Raw genomic sequence first — 16,493 nt, forward strand, 5'->3', positions numbered from 1 at the left:
CAGATTTTATCATTATTTTATATTCTTTGCCTGAGCTTGCAATGAATATGTTGTATTTCCAGCATGTTACAGAAATTTGCTGGAGCAAGTTTTAATGTGTTATAAAACACATTTGTGCATATTCAATTGCAGCCTGTCTTTGAAATGGAATATACCCACAAGTTAGTCTATACTTGCTTTCAATATATTACTTGCGTCCACATCAGGATGTCCTCTTGACGTGAAAGATGCTATACAAATGTAATTTGTTGTTGTTGTTATTACTTGCAGTACTTTTATTCATTTAATTTTAATTCCTGCTACTGTATATGTTTTCTGTTTTTATTCCTTCTGTTTGTCACCTCCTCCACAATTTCTCCAATGCCCTGCTTGCTGGTCTCCCCAGCTCCATCATTCATATAATTCAGTTGATTCAAAACTCCGCTGACAAAACTCCACATCCCCATCATCTCAGTCCTTGCCAGACTTCACTGGCTCCCTATTGCAAAACAGATCAATTTCAAGATCCTCACACTCACTCACTTCATGCCCTAGCACCTCCCTACCTCTGACATACTCACACCCACGTCCTCTACCACTTTCTTCACTCAGCCGAATCCTGCCTTCTACACGTCAGTCATCTTCTCAGCTTTACGATAAGGCGGTCGTGTTCTCAGCTACTATGCCCTGACACTCTGGACCTCCCTCTGCCTTGCCCTCTCCTTGCCTGTCTTCAGATCGCACCTGAAGACCTTCATCTTTGACCATGCCTATGGTCACCTCCCCTCTTCCCCCTGGTTTGGCATCAAGCTCCACTATTGTTAAGCATCCACTAGACTATCCGGCATGAAGGGCACTATGTAAATGCAAGTTGTTGTTGCTAGTTGCTATTTTTATTCCTGTCCACGTTGGTCAGAACACTAATTATTCATCTAGCTATCTTCATTTTCCACAGTATCAATTTTCTGCTTAGAGTTCCAAACAGTAAGATATTGAGGACATCTACTTACTCTTTAAATCTCTCATCACTACATTCTCATTGTGACATTGTGAATAATTTCATTTTTTCTCCTGCTGCTCTTCCAGATTGCCTTCACCCTTTGACTATATTCTGCATATTATTTCTATTTAGGCAAACATGCAGAGGATATATTCGGCGAGCTGTTTAATGAAGCTAACAACTTTTACATCCGAGCAAATTCTCTTCAAGATAGAATTGATCGTTTGGCTGTCAAAGTAACTCAGCTGGACTCTACAGTGGAGGAGGGTAAGTCATTATGTAGAAGTGATGAGGCAGAAGTAATTATCATGTTATCAGAATAATTAAAGAGTTTTGTTTTCCTGTTGTCTACATTGGTTGATATTTATTTTTCTTAGCCTTGGTGTTTTATTGTCACTAAAAAGAATCTAGGGTGTCCCTGTGGAGCAAAGTATTTATTAAAGACTAAATCTTTAACTTCAATGGAAAATATAAGGGTTTCCTTAGTAAGTCTTGGAAATAGAAAATAAGTTTACAAAATTATTTTTGTTTGTAGGATCATTGGCGTAAAGTTGCTGTCCTGTTTGCATAACAACGTTGCCTTCATTTTTACTTAATAAGATTTTAATAATAAATAATTCTTGTTTTTGATATAGCGACGTATCTTGTTGTTGAAATGTCTCAAAGTGCTTCACAAGATATACGGAAAGTGGTGGACTGTATTATGTGGGCGAACATCTCAAAGAGTTTCACAGAGGTGCTTTAAGATGTTTCGTTGGTGTGATAAGGTGCTATATCAAATCAAGGATTTTATTATATGGTTCTTTCATATAAAAAGGTGCTATATAAATGTGAGTTATTATCATTGCTGCTTTTGCCATCAAGCATGCATGAATAAGGCATGCTGATAAAAGTATTTAATGGGATTATACATTAAAATAGCAAGATACTATTTGCACTATGCACTGCTGGACAACAGCTGCTGGAAGGTCCAGGTTCATGAACACACAACTGAATTGATATGCAGAGAGTAAGTAGCTACTGAAACTGCATACTTTCAACTGGTTGAACCATCAATCAGCGGGTTGGAATGTGTGTCTGAGCTTTGGGTAGGCGGATCGTGGCAATGCTCTATTTCTACATGTGTCAGACACCTGGATGACCAAAAGAAAATTACACTGTCCATAATTAATGGTACTGATGACAATAATATGGATTGTTGTTATGTAGTTTCTTTGCAGGACATTAACATGAGGAAAGCTTTCAAGAGTTCCACAATTCAGGACCAGCAGGTTGTTTCAAAGAATTCAACTCCAAACCCAGTATTAGAGATGTATAACAAGAGTGACAAACCGCCTCCTCTGGATATCCTCTCACCATACAGGTATGTAAAAGCGGTGAACTATGAAGAGTAACGTGAAGAGCTATACAGTCTCAGAAGAGGCATGTTTGGGAGGGGGCCTTGTAGAAAGAAGCACATGAATTATTTTGCAGTGCAGACAGGATAAACCCAAACTTACTTTAAGTAAGCAAATAAAGTAGGACCAGAGGATACAGATGGACATTATTGTCAAATTAATCTTGAATTGATATTAGGAAAATATTGTACATTTGGAATTATCTACTACACCAGGCAATAACTCAACAAAATGGTAAAATTGTAAACTTAGATAGCATTTGTGTTCCATTACTTTTTCTAATTTATTCATGGTATAGATGACTTGTAACATTTTGCAATGGAAATTGACAATGTTTGCTATTTCTGCTAGATATTATAAGGGTCAGCCTGGCTCAGTTAGTAGAATTCTCTGAAACAGAAGGGGTTTCAGGAGCCACATCAGGACTTGGAACCCATTATGCTGAAACGTTAATGCAGTGCTGGTGGCGTGCTGCATTTTTGTAGGTGCCATCCTTTAGAATGAGATGTTAAACCAAGGTCCTGTCTACCTAATTGGTGGACATTAAAGATCCCATATCATCTGTTTGAAAAGAGAAGGAAGTTTATCCTGGACAACAATCCCCCAAATAAAATTCATCACCTGTTCTATGGCTGTATGTGGGAGATTACTGTGGGCAAAATTGGCTGTGTGTTCGCCCACAAAATAATCACACCACTTTACAGTATATCCTGTGAATCACTTTGAGATGTCTCAACAATGTGATAAGGCACTATTATCAAGTGCAAGGATTATTCAAAAGGTAGAAAAAACATGATGTATTTGAATGGAAATATTTAGTGCTCCTAACTGCTGGTCGAATTTGAATATTGCCTTTGTAAAACTGTTGTGTTTCAGAGTTTGAATTAGTTTGCCATGAAAATGTGTAAATGGTAGTACAGCAGTCCAATTAAACAAGTAAATTGCCCACTTGTTTTGGGCAACAATGTTCAATGGTTACTGCCGATACATTATTTTATACCAGTTAATTATATTGTGATAGTATTTATGATGCACCGAAATAATGTCAAATTTATTTTCTTATTGCAGAGATGACAAAAAAGATGGACTTAAATTTTATACAGATCCATCTTATTTCTTTGACTTGTGGAAAGAGAAGATGCTACAAGATACTGAGGATAAGAGAAAAGAGAAGAGAAGACAAAAGGTAAGAAATGTTGAAGATGAAAATGACTGGTTCTGTGCTTGGGTTCATAAAAGTAATTTTAGTATTTATAAAATTCTAATGTTCACCAATAAATAACTGCTGTAAATTACCATTAATATGTACAGTAAATGTATATTTAATATGGATTTCTGGGTAGCAAAATAATTTAACTAAACTCTTTAAAAATATTGATGAGGCAATTCGCTTTAGTGTTAAAATGGACTTGCTTCAGCTCAAAATAACTCAAATTGTTAAAACTAAGCAACTTTCAAAAGAATTGCTGTAAAACTGAAATGTCACGGCATAATTATTAGTCCTTAGTTTAAATGTTAAATGCATGTGAATATATGATTAAATTCAGCCTGACTTTCAAAGAAGGAGACTTGAAAGTAAAATATGCTTCACAAATAGCTTACATTTAACCATGTTGTTGCTGATTGTATGTAGAATTGCACTAATTTTGTAATAACCTTATTTTTGAATTTATCATTCGCACAATAACACATTTATCTTCACACAATCGTGTCATTCACCACATTGTGATTTTTTTTATTTCAGCTGTGCCATTCAAAGAGGGCTTTCCCCCCTTATAGTGAGGGACAAAGTGTGGGATCGTGTACTGTGTACTTCTATAAATTGGTTACAAAATGGTTTAAACAAAGGCCTGGAAGTAGCTTGTCAGCCTAGTGTATGGTGCGTGACAGAGAGGAATATTGAAAGAAGGAAGGAAAAAATAATTAATAACAATACAGTAAATGTGTGACATTTGATGCCTTCTAATGTTAACAGCAGGGATGTATAGATGTTTTTGTCCTTAGTAGTCCATCTTTCACACATTGCTAGCAGTTAAAGAGAAAATGCTAATTCAAAGCTTTCCACTAGTTCTGAGATGAAATATCTAAATAGAGATTAGAAATTCAGATTTGTTTGAGGCCATTTGATCAAAGAGCTCTGGTTTTTCCTTGGATACAGGTTAGGTCCAGAGTTTACATGATATCTTCTGCATTCACTAAAAAGGGGCATGGCTGATATATGAGCCGTTGCAGAATGATCTCCCTCAATTGCCATTGCTACCCTCTTCCTGTAGTCATATTTACTGAGCTCTTCTTTTGATCACTGACATTTCTCTTAAAAATGCAACAGAATCGTTCACATGTTTTGCTTGTTATTTTCACTCCCCCTAATTGCAATACAATACAAATTATATTTATATAGTTTCTTTCATGTTGGGAGGATGTCCTGAGGTGCTTGATAGTCCTGCTAGCACCTGAGCTAGGGGTGGGAGTCAGGGAGCGGAGGATGACCAAAGATACAGTCAATAAGGAAGCCTTGAAAGAGAGGGAGCAAGTCAGAGGGACTTTGGAATTGTAAGCAGGTAGACAGAGGCATGAAGTAAGCCGATACCTCCTGAGCGAAGGGAGTGGCCAAGTTGATATGATTTGAGGAGATCACAGAGGTGTGGGGGAAAGAGAAAAGTCAAGACCATGGAGGGTGTTGAAGGTGAGCATGAGGATCTTGACCTGGATCCACAGAGGGATGGGAGATCAATGGAGCTGGGCAAGGATCGGGGTGATAGGCTCACAGACATTGCATTTGAGGCCATAATGCCAAAATGCTGTTACTGCTGTCAAATTAACACAGTATTTTTTCTGGGTTTTTCATAAGCGGATTAATAAAAGAAATATAGGCAATGATCTTAGCCTTATTTCCCATGCATTTTTTTTAAGACCTGTTTTTGCATCAATATTAAATTACAAGTCAATTTAGTATGACGAAATGTGCTATTTTTGGTTATAGGTTTCAGGGTTTTTTGATGCATAAAATAGAACTTAAATAGATAGGTACTGTACTTATTTTCAGAGCAGGATTGCCAATGATTAAAAGGAATAGGTAATTATAGAAAAGTTCATTATCAGCTGAGCACTGGAGTGGGACTGAATGTTTCCAGCCTGGACACCACCTGATCAGCATGCCAGCTCTGATGCTGATCTATGGAATTTTCAGTGGAGCCACTTGCTGACTGGATATAATGGTTGAAAGCAGTGTTGGCAGCAATCAGCTATGAAAAGAGACCTTTACTTTAGAGAGGGGAAAGGAAAATATAAATATGCTGAACCCGATAGAATTTTTAACACATATTTTACATTATTTAAGTGGAGAAAGAGAGTCCTCACACACTTTTCCTCAGGGCATTTTTGACTGAATAAGAAGGAGCAAAAATAAGAATATTGATGAAATTGGTTTAAAGACATCTACTTTGATTCCTCATATTTTCCAATTTAACGAAGATAAGATATTATTTTCCACTATGTTTTCAGTTGTCCTTCCTATGTAACGGAGTACTAAATAATACTTGTATTAACTGAAAAGAAGTATATGTGCCATCCCCCCCACTCAAGAACTGGACATCGATAATGTACTGCTTCCTGTTCCTCCATTACACTCTTTCTCTGTGAATAACTTCTCATCCAAACACTGGACTTCTGCATATCCAAAGCCCATATATTTAAATATTAATTTATCTGAAACATGTAAACCTATCTACAGTACAGGCTGGAACAGGCAAGATATGTCAGACTAGTTCTCCTAGTAAAGGTTTAGACAGGATTAGACAGACTAGTGGTTTATACCAATGTTGTCGAACCCAGATTTGTACTGGCTCATGACTCACAACAGTGTGAGCCACATCAGTCGAACCAGGATCCAAGAAACTTTGCAGCTGGTTAGAGTTATGAGTTCTGACGTAGACAGAAACATAGACAGAAACTTATTGCCGTGAATCACACTCTTTATTTTCCGCTCTTGAAATTTCTTTGCAAAGTTTAGCGGAATTCAACGAAAATTTATCAAATTCCCAAAGTATCAAATTTAAATGTGACAGGAAACTGATTCTTCCAAAACACTTGAAAACGACACAATTTGTCAGTTTTTGACCAATTCTGCTTCTTTGCAGGAGGTTCCTCTCTTGGTTCAACAGTTTCTGCAGAAGCAGCTGCAGTTTCTTTTGAATTATCGCGAGTTCTGTCAACATCTCCATCTTTTCTAGCACGTTAAGCAACAATGCTCTTGTAAGGATTATAAATGTGTAAAGATTATAATCCCTAGTTTTGTAAAGTGCGTGTCAAAAACATCATGGCCAGAATCGGCCTTTTCCCTCACATGAGAGTTCATGACCGGCCAACAGCAAAAATAATTTGGAGTCTGCAAACGTGTTTGCGTGTGTGCTTCTCTGCTACAACATGAAACTCATGTGTGAGTTTCCAGTTATGTACGACATGAATCAAAGGCATATGTAGCAACAGTGTAGTCGTAGTATGTTTTTTTTTAAACAGGGTCCTTGTATCTTTTAACATTAATACTTCCACTTATGTGTGTACAGCACTTTCTTCTAATTTTTGACATTTTTGAATGTATTTCATAATCTCTAATACCACTTTTCATTGATCAGATTTCTACTTTAACTAAAAACGTTCTAACTCAGACATTCCAGTATGTATGTTTATTATTCAATTGCCTCCCAACTTCACACAGAGGGCATTGAGGTTGTGGAACTTGCTGCCTGAAGCGGCCTCTGAATTCTTAATATAGTAATTCTGATTTTTTTTAATAAAAGTTGAAATCCATATTCATATTTGAAATCAATACTACTTTCAGTGTAATATGCAAGATTCCTTCTTTGAAGCATCGCACTTTCTATCTTTTGATGCTAACAAAATTTTCCTCCTGTATTTCTCGTCATTCCTATCTCTTGGCATGCTTTCTTCACACCTCAGGAGCAGAAGCGTGTAGAAGGCACAACCCGTGAGGTGAAAAAGGTTAGAAAGGCCAAGAACAGGCGGCAGGAGTGGAATATGATGGCGTATGACAAAGAACTTAGACCTGACAACAGGTTATCTCAAAATCTTTACCATGGAGCATCTTCAGAGGGATCAGTTTCCCCAGACAATAGGTCTGTGCATGTCAAAGCTGCCTGGTCTGTAATCATGAGCAAGATAACCATGTTTCCAGAACTCTTTGTTATTTCCTATAAAATTGACATTTACACAGAATGTGTGTGTTTGCTCATTAGAATTGTAATGAGTAACTATAATGTGGTACAGTAAAGAGCCGATTATCCACAATAATTGAGACCAGACCCGTTGTGATTAAGCAACAGTGCAGATAATTGGACATCACACAAAATACAAATTGGCTAAAGTGTTTAACGTTTTAATTCAGGATTTATATTGTCACTGCAATATCACTCTGCAGTCGGCCCTTCTCTTTCATTCTGTCACTTTGTCTCTCATGTCTCAAGTTTGTTCTTTCTCACATCCTGCCTTTTCTTTCTGAGTCTTTCTCTCTCTCTGAGTCTTTCTTAACTTTCTATCTAACTCTTAAATGTCCTCTAACAATATAAAACCTATCTTCTCTACTAGCAAAAACAATTTTGATGGTACGCACAGGTGCATACATGTACAGGAAGTTGCTTGGATCACAATTTAGCTGGAGTCAGAGTGTTCCTAGCAAACATTTAATCACTGGTTGAAATATTCACACATGCGCATAACAGTATTTTTGGTAACATCGCACAGCCACATCTCAAAGCCCGATGCGAATAAACATAAATAAGGCATACAGGTAATTAACATGTAGATATCCGGCGTTCTACTGTATTGACAACAGGTCAACTCATGAGATGTAAATATGGAAAAACATCTCAAAAGATTTCAATATGTAAGCATAGTATAATAAACTCAATCATCAGGGAGTAAACATTTTATTAATGGGAATAAAATGCTGTTCATATGGATTCGGTCCACCAATATACAGTAGAGTGAAAATTGTTAAATATACTTTCAGTGTCATTTGATTTCATTGTGCAAAGGATCCTGTCGAAACACTGGTTGAAATGTTCATGTGAGACTCAAGTTGCATGTTATATTTGCATAGAAGTATATTATCATTTATGTCCTTTACACAGGAAAATAAAATCGGATAAGAATGTGAGTTGTGAAATGGAAAATTGCTGCTGTGCCTTCTAGTAGATATTTGTTCAAAGGATATTGTACAAGAATTGCGTGCAAAATACTGTGAAGTTGCATTGAGCAAAGAATACAAGAAAATGCAACAAAAATGTTCAACATTGGCTGAGATCAAGTGTCAAGTTTTTCGTATCCCCTGATAATATGGGTATTCTCTTTTGTGCTCTTCATTGCTGCCAAATATCTGGATAGTTAGAATGGGTTTGGAAGTATGCCAAACTCTTAGGCGAGTTTTATGCTGCCTGGAGTCAGATCATTAAAATTAATATTTTGTGTTATTTCCCCCATAACAATGTTAATTGAAACTAGTAAATAATTTTAGATTAACCGCTTAGATTCCCAACATTTGATGGAGTTTTGTTCACAACTGGAAGACATCATTTATTATCATGCAGGATTAGGAACATTTTCAAAAAGTAATTTCTAGGATTAAATATTTTTTCTCTTTGTCATATTATTATACAGTCACTTTATCTCTGAATTTCAGCTATACCACTGTTAAAATCTTTCTTAATTAGTTTTGTGAACAAATAATGGGAACCTTCATTTTTCTAGATTTGTTGCCCGCACATTATTTTGACCTGACCTTCTAAACTGAGCTAAGAGGCTTTTCCAAAAGGACTTTCTGAAAGGAACCACTGCTCATTTTGTTATGTTTATTTCCTATACTGGTATGGTTTCCCCTCCAGAGAGAGAAACATAAATTGAATGCAAACAGAAACCATCAAGTTAATGTGAGGAAAGTCAGAACAAGAAAAGAAGAATGGGAGAGAATGAAAATGGGCAAAGAGTTCATTACAGAAGCAAAGAAACTGGAGCAGGCCGAAGGCATGAAAGAGGAGAAAATGCTTGAAGGGTTTGTTAGTTTTTTTTATCAAAGCCTTGACTGCCTGGGTGCCAATCCTGCTTCAGGTCTCATCTCAATGGCTTTTGCTGCGTGAGAGCAGCAGTGTCCTAATTGCCTTTTAATTGAGCTTAACGCTCAGGTCAGCAACATGCTGTTGACTGCATGACTCTACATACTAATGAAGCATTTTCATGTGACAAACAAAAACTTTTCTAGGTCTTCTGATGCTTTCCATTTTATGAACTCTCTGCTCAACTAATTAAAAATGACAAATGTCTTTATTCTAAATTCTCTTCCTATAACTTCTTTATAAGTACCATGAAGCCTTTTCACAGCAGTTGATGAATCAGTCCAGACTCCAAATCAATAAAAACTGCTAGCATGTTTCTGTCAATTTTCATTACTAATTGTTGACTAAACTTTCACATGCCCAGTGTGAGCCTTGGTAATCCCTCAACCTGTGTATGAAGTATTTGGGTTTCATTATTTTTGAAGCTTTGTTGTATCTTATTTAAAATTCGCATTTTAAAGGGATTCTTCTTTACAACAACAACTTGTATTTATATATTGCCCCTTATGCAGGGTAGCGTCTCAGAGCATTTGATGTCAATTACAAGATAAGGAAAGTCAGTGGATGAGAAGGATTTTCAAATTGAAGTTGAAATATGCTTATTGCTTTTTTAACTTAATATTATCAATACTTTACTATTATTACATGAAAATAAATCTCATCTAGGTAGAACCGAATTTCCTATATAGAAAATTGTTCCAAATTTGCCAAATAATAAACAGTCACCATAGAAAATCTGTAAAGTGCTTTGAAACTTTTTGACCTGATTACACACTTAATCATAATATTATGGTTATTATTAATAACTTCATTTAATGTTTAAGTGCACTAACAATATTTTGTGTTATTTCAGCCATTATAAATTTTAAATTGTGGTCACAACTGCCCAATTTTTTTTGCAATAAAAATAAAATAAGCTCTTTAGACATTTCACTGCTTTACATATATCAGTGTCAAAATTTGTCAACAAAATTTGGCAATCTTACATTTATTTATTAGTGATATCCAGGTCACTGATGTAGATTAGAAACAGAGGTCGAGTTATCTGTGGATGCTGTCAATGGACATTGCATTCACCACTCAAATAACTCAGAAATAGAAGCCTAACTTTATTTGGATTTGCAATTTTTTAAAAAAAAAGATTTTCTTCTGGTTATTTTATAGGATTATGATACTATATTTGGGAAAATATGTAACATAGGAAGAAACCTAAATTGTCACCTTACATAATTAAAACTTTTAAAACCCATGTTGCATGCCTAATAGTAATTACATTTACCTTTATAGGTCCATGAATTTTAAATTGTATATTTTGTATAAGTTATGGCAGTAGTGGAGAAAATTCGAACTGATAGGTTCACAAATCAAAATCCACTTGTGTCCACTGGCTTCATGTTGCAAACTCTATCTTTCTTTTTCAGGATTTTTTCTTTTATTTCTTGCCACCTTGCAGATAAAAGTGCTTTTCAAAAAGTGATTTTCAATTCTATATTTTCAATTCATGACTGTTGTATTGCATTATAACTTTTAAAGTCTGATCAATGATTTTAATGAAAATGTGCTGAGCAAACTATTGTTGTGGCGATTCTATTCGGACTAACTACATGAAACTGATTCTTGAACTCTACAGTATTTCATTTGGAAATCAACCAAATAAATACTATAACAGCCACTTGACTGTAGGAAGCTCTTTAAACATATTTTGTCTGTTTTCAGTTTGAATACTGTGCTTTCAAACCTAGCTCTGTTATGTACACAAGGCTCTTTCCACAGGACACAATATTCCACTTTTAATTGTGTTTCCCTATTTTGACACCAGATCTCATGGATCAGATCTCACAGATTACTCACACCCTGCTACCCCAAGCCATGGTCACCAACACCAGCAAATGCCAGCCTCTTATACATCTGGCGATAACCAGCAGCACTTGTTAGCTGCTAATCAGGTCCATGAACATGATTACAGATCTTCTGGAGCAGGGTTCAGACAGGGTACTCTGAACAGACCTCAGCAACCTCCACCACCTCCACCACCATCCACAGATAGTACTGTAAATGGTGTTCCACCACCGCAACCAATTGATTACAGGTAAATAAATGGCTCAATCATGCCACTTCTCAATAAGTAAGGAATGTTGAACATTAAGTCAATTCTTCTGTGATAACTAAACAATAGTTTAGTTCTATAACATCTGGTGTCAGATACTTTTATTATTAGCCTTTGAAGATTTAGACACCAGTTGTCTTTAAAGACTATTTACATGTTTCTGCTAAATTGTTATATTAAATTATATGACTTGGTTAAACACAGATGAAAATCCATCATGTTTTGTGAGCAAAGAAATTCAGTAAAATATGCTATGATTGGCTCTGTTGGGAAGTCTTTGTGACAGGTTGAAAAATTGTGATGCCTATATACCATGGGACTCATCTTTGAGTATTCTTTGCAGTTTCACTCTGTTCCATTAGAATACATTAGAATATGCAGCACAGAAACAGGCTAATTGGCCCAACTGGTCTATGCCGGTGTTTATGCTCCACATGAGCCTTTTCCTGCCCTTCCTCAACTAAGCCTTCAAGCATAACCTTCTATTGTTTTCCTTGGATTGGTTCTCTGCCTTCCATTGTCAAAAAAGTAATGTTGAGATGCTTAACATGTTATCAGATGTGAAATTTTGGTCTAATTGTATTAACTGCTGTAGAGCTGATCTACATTACACAACTTAAAATAGATTTTCAGCAGTGAAAAATAGAGACATTCATGGGACTTGAAGATGTCATTTTAAGTCATGAAGTTGCATTTTTAAAAATATAACCAACAGTAATAATTTTACGTAGAATAAGACATTTTGCCACAATCTATTCAAAACATTTCTAACATTGTTCTGATTAATATCTATTCATGTTTAAATAGTGGAATATTATCAGTCTCAACTCGGCCCTGTGACTGCAATACATTCTTGAGGTAGTGGTCATTGTCAGAGAAACTATCCTTAAGCTAAGACCCTATCTGCATGTTCTAGTGGATAATAAAGATCCCATGACACTATTCAAAAAGAGAAGGGAGTTTCTCCTGTTGTCCTGGCCACCAATCCTCCAGATTAACTGGTCATTCACTTTGTGGTTACTTGTGAGACATTGCGCAAAATGACTTACTTTTGCCTACAAAAAAAGTTCCTTCATTTGACAATAATTTCCTATGAAGTTCTTTGAGACATTTTGACGTTATTGGTCCTAAAAAATACATGTTCTTCTATTAGCATATTATTTTTTGTGTTCTGCCGATGCTTGAAATAAGAAGATTGGATGTTTATTGATATGGAAGAGGTATCATAATCTAGCACTTCATCATGGTGCTGGCTTGAAACACTGATTTATTTTTATTGATGGATGTTTACTGAATTGTGTGATGTGATTAGATTAAAAAAAAAGATGGAAAAGACAAGAGATTGACTAAAGCTTCTCTGTTTATCACAGCATACAACCTCCTCAGATGATGGAATATTACACATCAGCTGGTCCTCCTCCTCTGCCTCCTGGCCCAGTTATTCCTTCAGCTCAAACAGCTTTTGTCAGCCCTGTCCAAGTGCCTGCTGCTCTAGCTTCTCATCCCGGATCCCTGATAGCAGTTCCCTTTGCTTCTCCTCCACCCCCACCTGGAGTTGCTGCTCCACCTGGTCCTCCTGGACCTCCTCCGCTCCCACCTCCACCACCACCAGCACCACCTTCCTCCCTCGCTTCCTCCCCAATGCACCCCCAGCCTACGTTTGACACCAAACGGCATGAGCCAGCAGAGACTCCTCTCAATGATGCCAGAAGTGACCTCCTTGCTGCAATCCGTATGGGTGAGTAGTAATCAAGTACTACCATTACACTGCCATTCCAGGTATGCTTTAGTTCCCCTTTTTGTACTGTTTGTACAGGGTGACCAAAAAATCGTAATAACTACCCTATTATCTAAAAAAAACATAATTTCTTATTAGACATTGTAATGGTACCATGACTTTTTGGTCACCCTGTATTTAGATAATTTGGGAGGAGACATTTTGTTCTGAACCATTGTATATTAGCACAAGAAGAATGTACCCTGCCCTGAATTTGCTAAAAAATTTCCTGTGATCTACGTGTGCTGGAGATAAATTGTTTCAAGATAACCATCATCCCTCTGGATATCTCCCTAATATGAATAAAGGCATTTAAATAAATATCCCCAAATCCTTATAAAGAGGTTGTTTGGCGTAATGCTTTCTAATTATAATCTCCATTAGTTGGCATTCCTGTCGGCAGCAGATTTTCTACCATAACCTTCCATCATTTTCCTCCCTCTATAAGTATATTAGCAAGTATTATTGTCCTGCCCACTTGACAGATTACTTCCCCATTTTGATGCATATAATAACCACTAATCTAGTTTTAGCCGCAGGCTCGAATGAATTGCATCAAAATATCTAAGATTAACCTCTCAAGATAAGCACGTGTCTCTATGGCATAATCTCTTTATCAGAATAGACTGAGTTTCTCAAGATGTGTGATTCAGTTCAGTCAAACTATTTCATATTGTTGTTCAACTCTAGAAACATTTGCCTCCCTATAAAGAATCATATTATTCATCTATTAGGCTGATACTGTATTTAATTAGGATAGAGTGATATACCTAACAATTCCTTGTTACAGTTCTTATTGCACAGTTCGATCAAAAGTGGTAATAACCTCTAAGGTTTATGAGAGCACATTGCAATTAACCAAGCTGGAATATATTGCTATTGCAGACATGGAAAATAGAATGAGCTGCAAATTATTTTAGAATGCTGAGATATTATTTAGAAGATCAGTCAGTCCTATATTTCCTGAGGTCCAACACATGTTTAGTAGAAGGGCCTTCTGTCCACACCATTTATTAGATCATGTCAGATTTTTATCTGCTATATTTCTGCCTTTTCACCATATCCGTTAATACCCATATTTATTTATCCTTTTTAAGCAGCCCAATTGATCCTACAGTCTTCTGCAGCAATGCATTTATTTCACATTCTCACAACCCTTTGTATGACAAAACATCCTCTGATCTCACCATCTTAGCTCTAATTTGAAGACTGTTTCCCCTTGTTTTGGATCCCTCCACTAGAGGGAGAAATTGTCCCCGTACCCCATTAATCAATTAATTCTTGATTAATAAAATAATATTGAAACAAAACTAAATAGGTTTACAATAAACCTTTGTTATTCCAGGTATCCAACTAAAAAAGGTTCAAGAGCAACGCGAGCAGGAAGCTAAACGAGAGCCAGTTGGAAATGATGTGGCAACGATCCTGTCCAGACGTATTGCTGTGGAATACAGTGATTCAGATGACGATTCAGAATTTGAGGAGAACGAATGGTCAGATTAACATCTGTGCTCCATCAGTTCTAATAATATCAAATGAAGTAATATTGGTTAGATCTGAAATAATACACCAAATTATTTAAATTGATTCTAGGGAAAGAGAAACCACATTTTAGATGATGGTGTTGTGAATGTTTTAACAGTTAAAGTGAAAGAAACAAAGCAGTTGTTTCAGTGCATCTCCCAAGTGCGTTACAGTGTTCTTCCATGATACAATTAGAGTTGTAGTTACCAATTGCTGTTATACTTTATAACATGCAAGAATTGTTACTTTTCAACTACAAAGAACATACGATGTAGAGGCAAATTGAATAGAAAGTTTATAGTGCCCATAAACATGTTTTATTAACACTTTTAGTATTGGTGAGAATGTTTCATTGACTTTTTGAATGACATTTTTTGACTGAGTAAACATACAGAGTGAAACAACATCTCCATTCAATATGTCATCTTTGAACCTCTGTGATTATACAACGTTATTTTTAAGAGCACTAAGTAAAATATTTGAAGATCATAATTTCAAACAAAGCAACTCGGTAAAAATCTAAACAGATAAGACATTATTTGTTCTCAAATCTGGGCTAAAAATTAAAGTATTACCCCTGAAAACAGTATTAATTGAGGGAAAATCATATTAATGGAATCATTTGCTGTATAGAAATGTTATACTATACTGGTGATGATGTATAATATTTTAATGAAGTAGTCAACAGATGTATTGCCAATAGGTCAAGATTTATTTTATTTTATTTTCTGTATACATTGTCTTAGACATATAAATGTAACTAACACAAATAAATCCTGTGTCTGATATTATTTGTACCTGGATTTTTTAAAATTCCATCAGTAGTTGGTAAATTAAAATTATGCAGCGAAGCCACAACACATTTTATCCATGGTGTGTTTTGTACTGAATTTCTTTTACAAAAATAAATTTGTCTTTTTACTCTTACCTATAGCTTCATACTAATGTGAAAACTATAATGCTGGAAATTATAACAATCAATTCAAATAAGATGCCCAACCCCAACACAAAATGTTTACTCTTATTCTGTATTAGTATTTTTTCAATGAACTTAAAACAGTTTAACAGCATGGGAGGTGATTATGCTCCCAAAAAGATTTTGTTACACAGTTTTATGTTTATTAGCATAAGTATTGTAGCTCAGTGGTTAGAGCACTCGCTTTGCAAGCGAGAGACCTGAGTTCAATTCCAGACAGGGCGAAACCTTGGGCAAGTTTCCTTACTCCACACGCCTAATAATAATCCCTCCAAAAAAACAAAATAATAATAAATTGGTCATTTTCAATCTACAACTGTTTGTGGGACATTGCTGTGCGCAATTGGCTGCCGCGTTCACCCACAAAATATACAGTCAATTCACTTTACAGTGTGTTCTGTGAAGCGCTTTGGGACGTCCTCTCGACGTGAAAAGCGCTATATCAAATGCAAGGATTATTATTATTATTTAATATAATTTGTATTTAAAGATACAATTTATTCAGAAGGAGCATGTAGCATATTTAGAAGTGTAATTTAACCCTCAATGGGAAGATATCTATCACTAGTTCAAGTGCTAAACATCCCTGTTACACCAGATTATTTA

At 35.9% G+C, this 16,493-nt stretch overlaps 1 protein-coding gene across 4 annotated transcripts in view; it reads left to right on the forward strand.

The window, feature by feature from the left end:
- The window catches only part of LOC103183261 (WASP family member 3), a 48,740-nt gene extending 32,983 nt beyond the window's left edge, over positions 1-15,757 (forward strand). For 3 of the 4 annotated variants that reach the window (XM_007900620.2, XM_007900621.2, XM_007900623.2), the window contains exons 4-10: positions 1,112-1,246; positions 2,189-2,342; positions 3,445-3,562; positions 7,336-7,511; positions 11,323-11,592; positions 12,981-13,348; positions 14,733-15,757. In XM_007900620.2, coding sequence (XP_007898811.1) covers positions 1,112-1,246; positions 2,189-2,342; positions 3,445-3,562; positions 7,336-7,511; positions 11,323-11,592; positions 12,981-13,348; positions 14,733-14,890 — 1,379 coding nt within the window. In that variant the 3' untranslated portion in view covers positions 14,891-15,757. Of the gene's footprint in view, positions 1-1,111; positions 1,247-2,188; positions 2,343-3,444; positions 3,563-7,335; positions 7,512-9,275; positions 9,443-11,322; positions 11,593-12,980; positions 13,349-14,732 lie in introns of all 4 variants that reach the window. The other variant, XM_007900624.2, reaches the window with a different exon arrangement.
- The last annotated feature ends 736 nt before the right edge of the window (positions 15,758-16,493 follow it).

The sequence above is a fragment of the Callorhinchus milii genome, unplaced genomic scaffold, assembly GCF_018977255.1.
Source record: "Callorhinchus milii isolate IMCB2004 unplaced genomic scaffold, IMCB_Cmil_1.0 Scaffold4, whole genome shotgun sequence".
NCBI lineage: Eukaryota > Metazoa > Chordata > Chondrichthyes > Chimaeriformes > Callorhinchidae > Callorhinchus > Callorhinchus milii.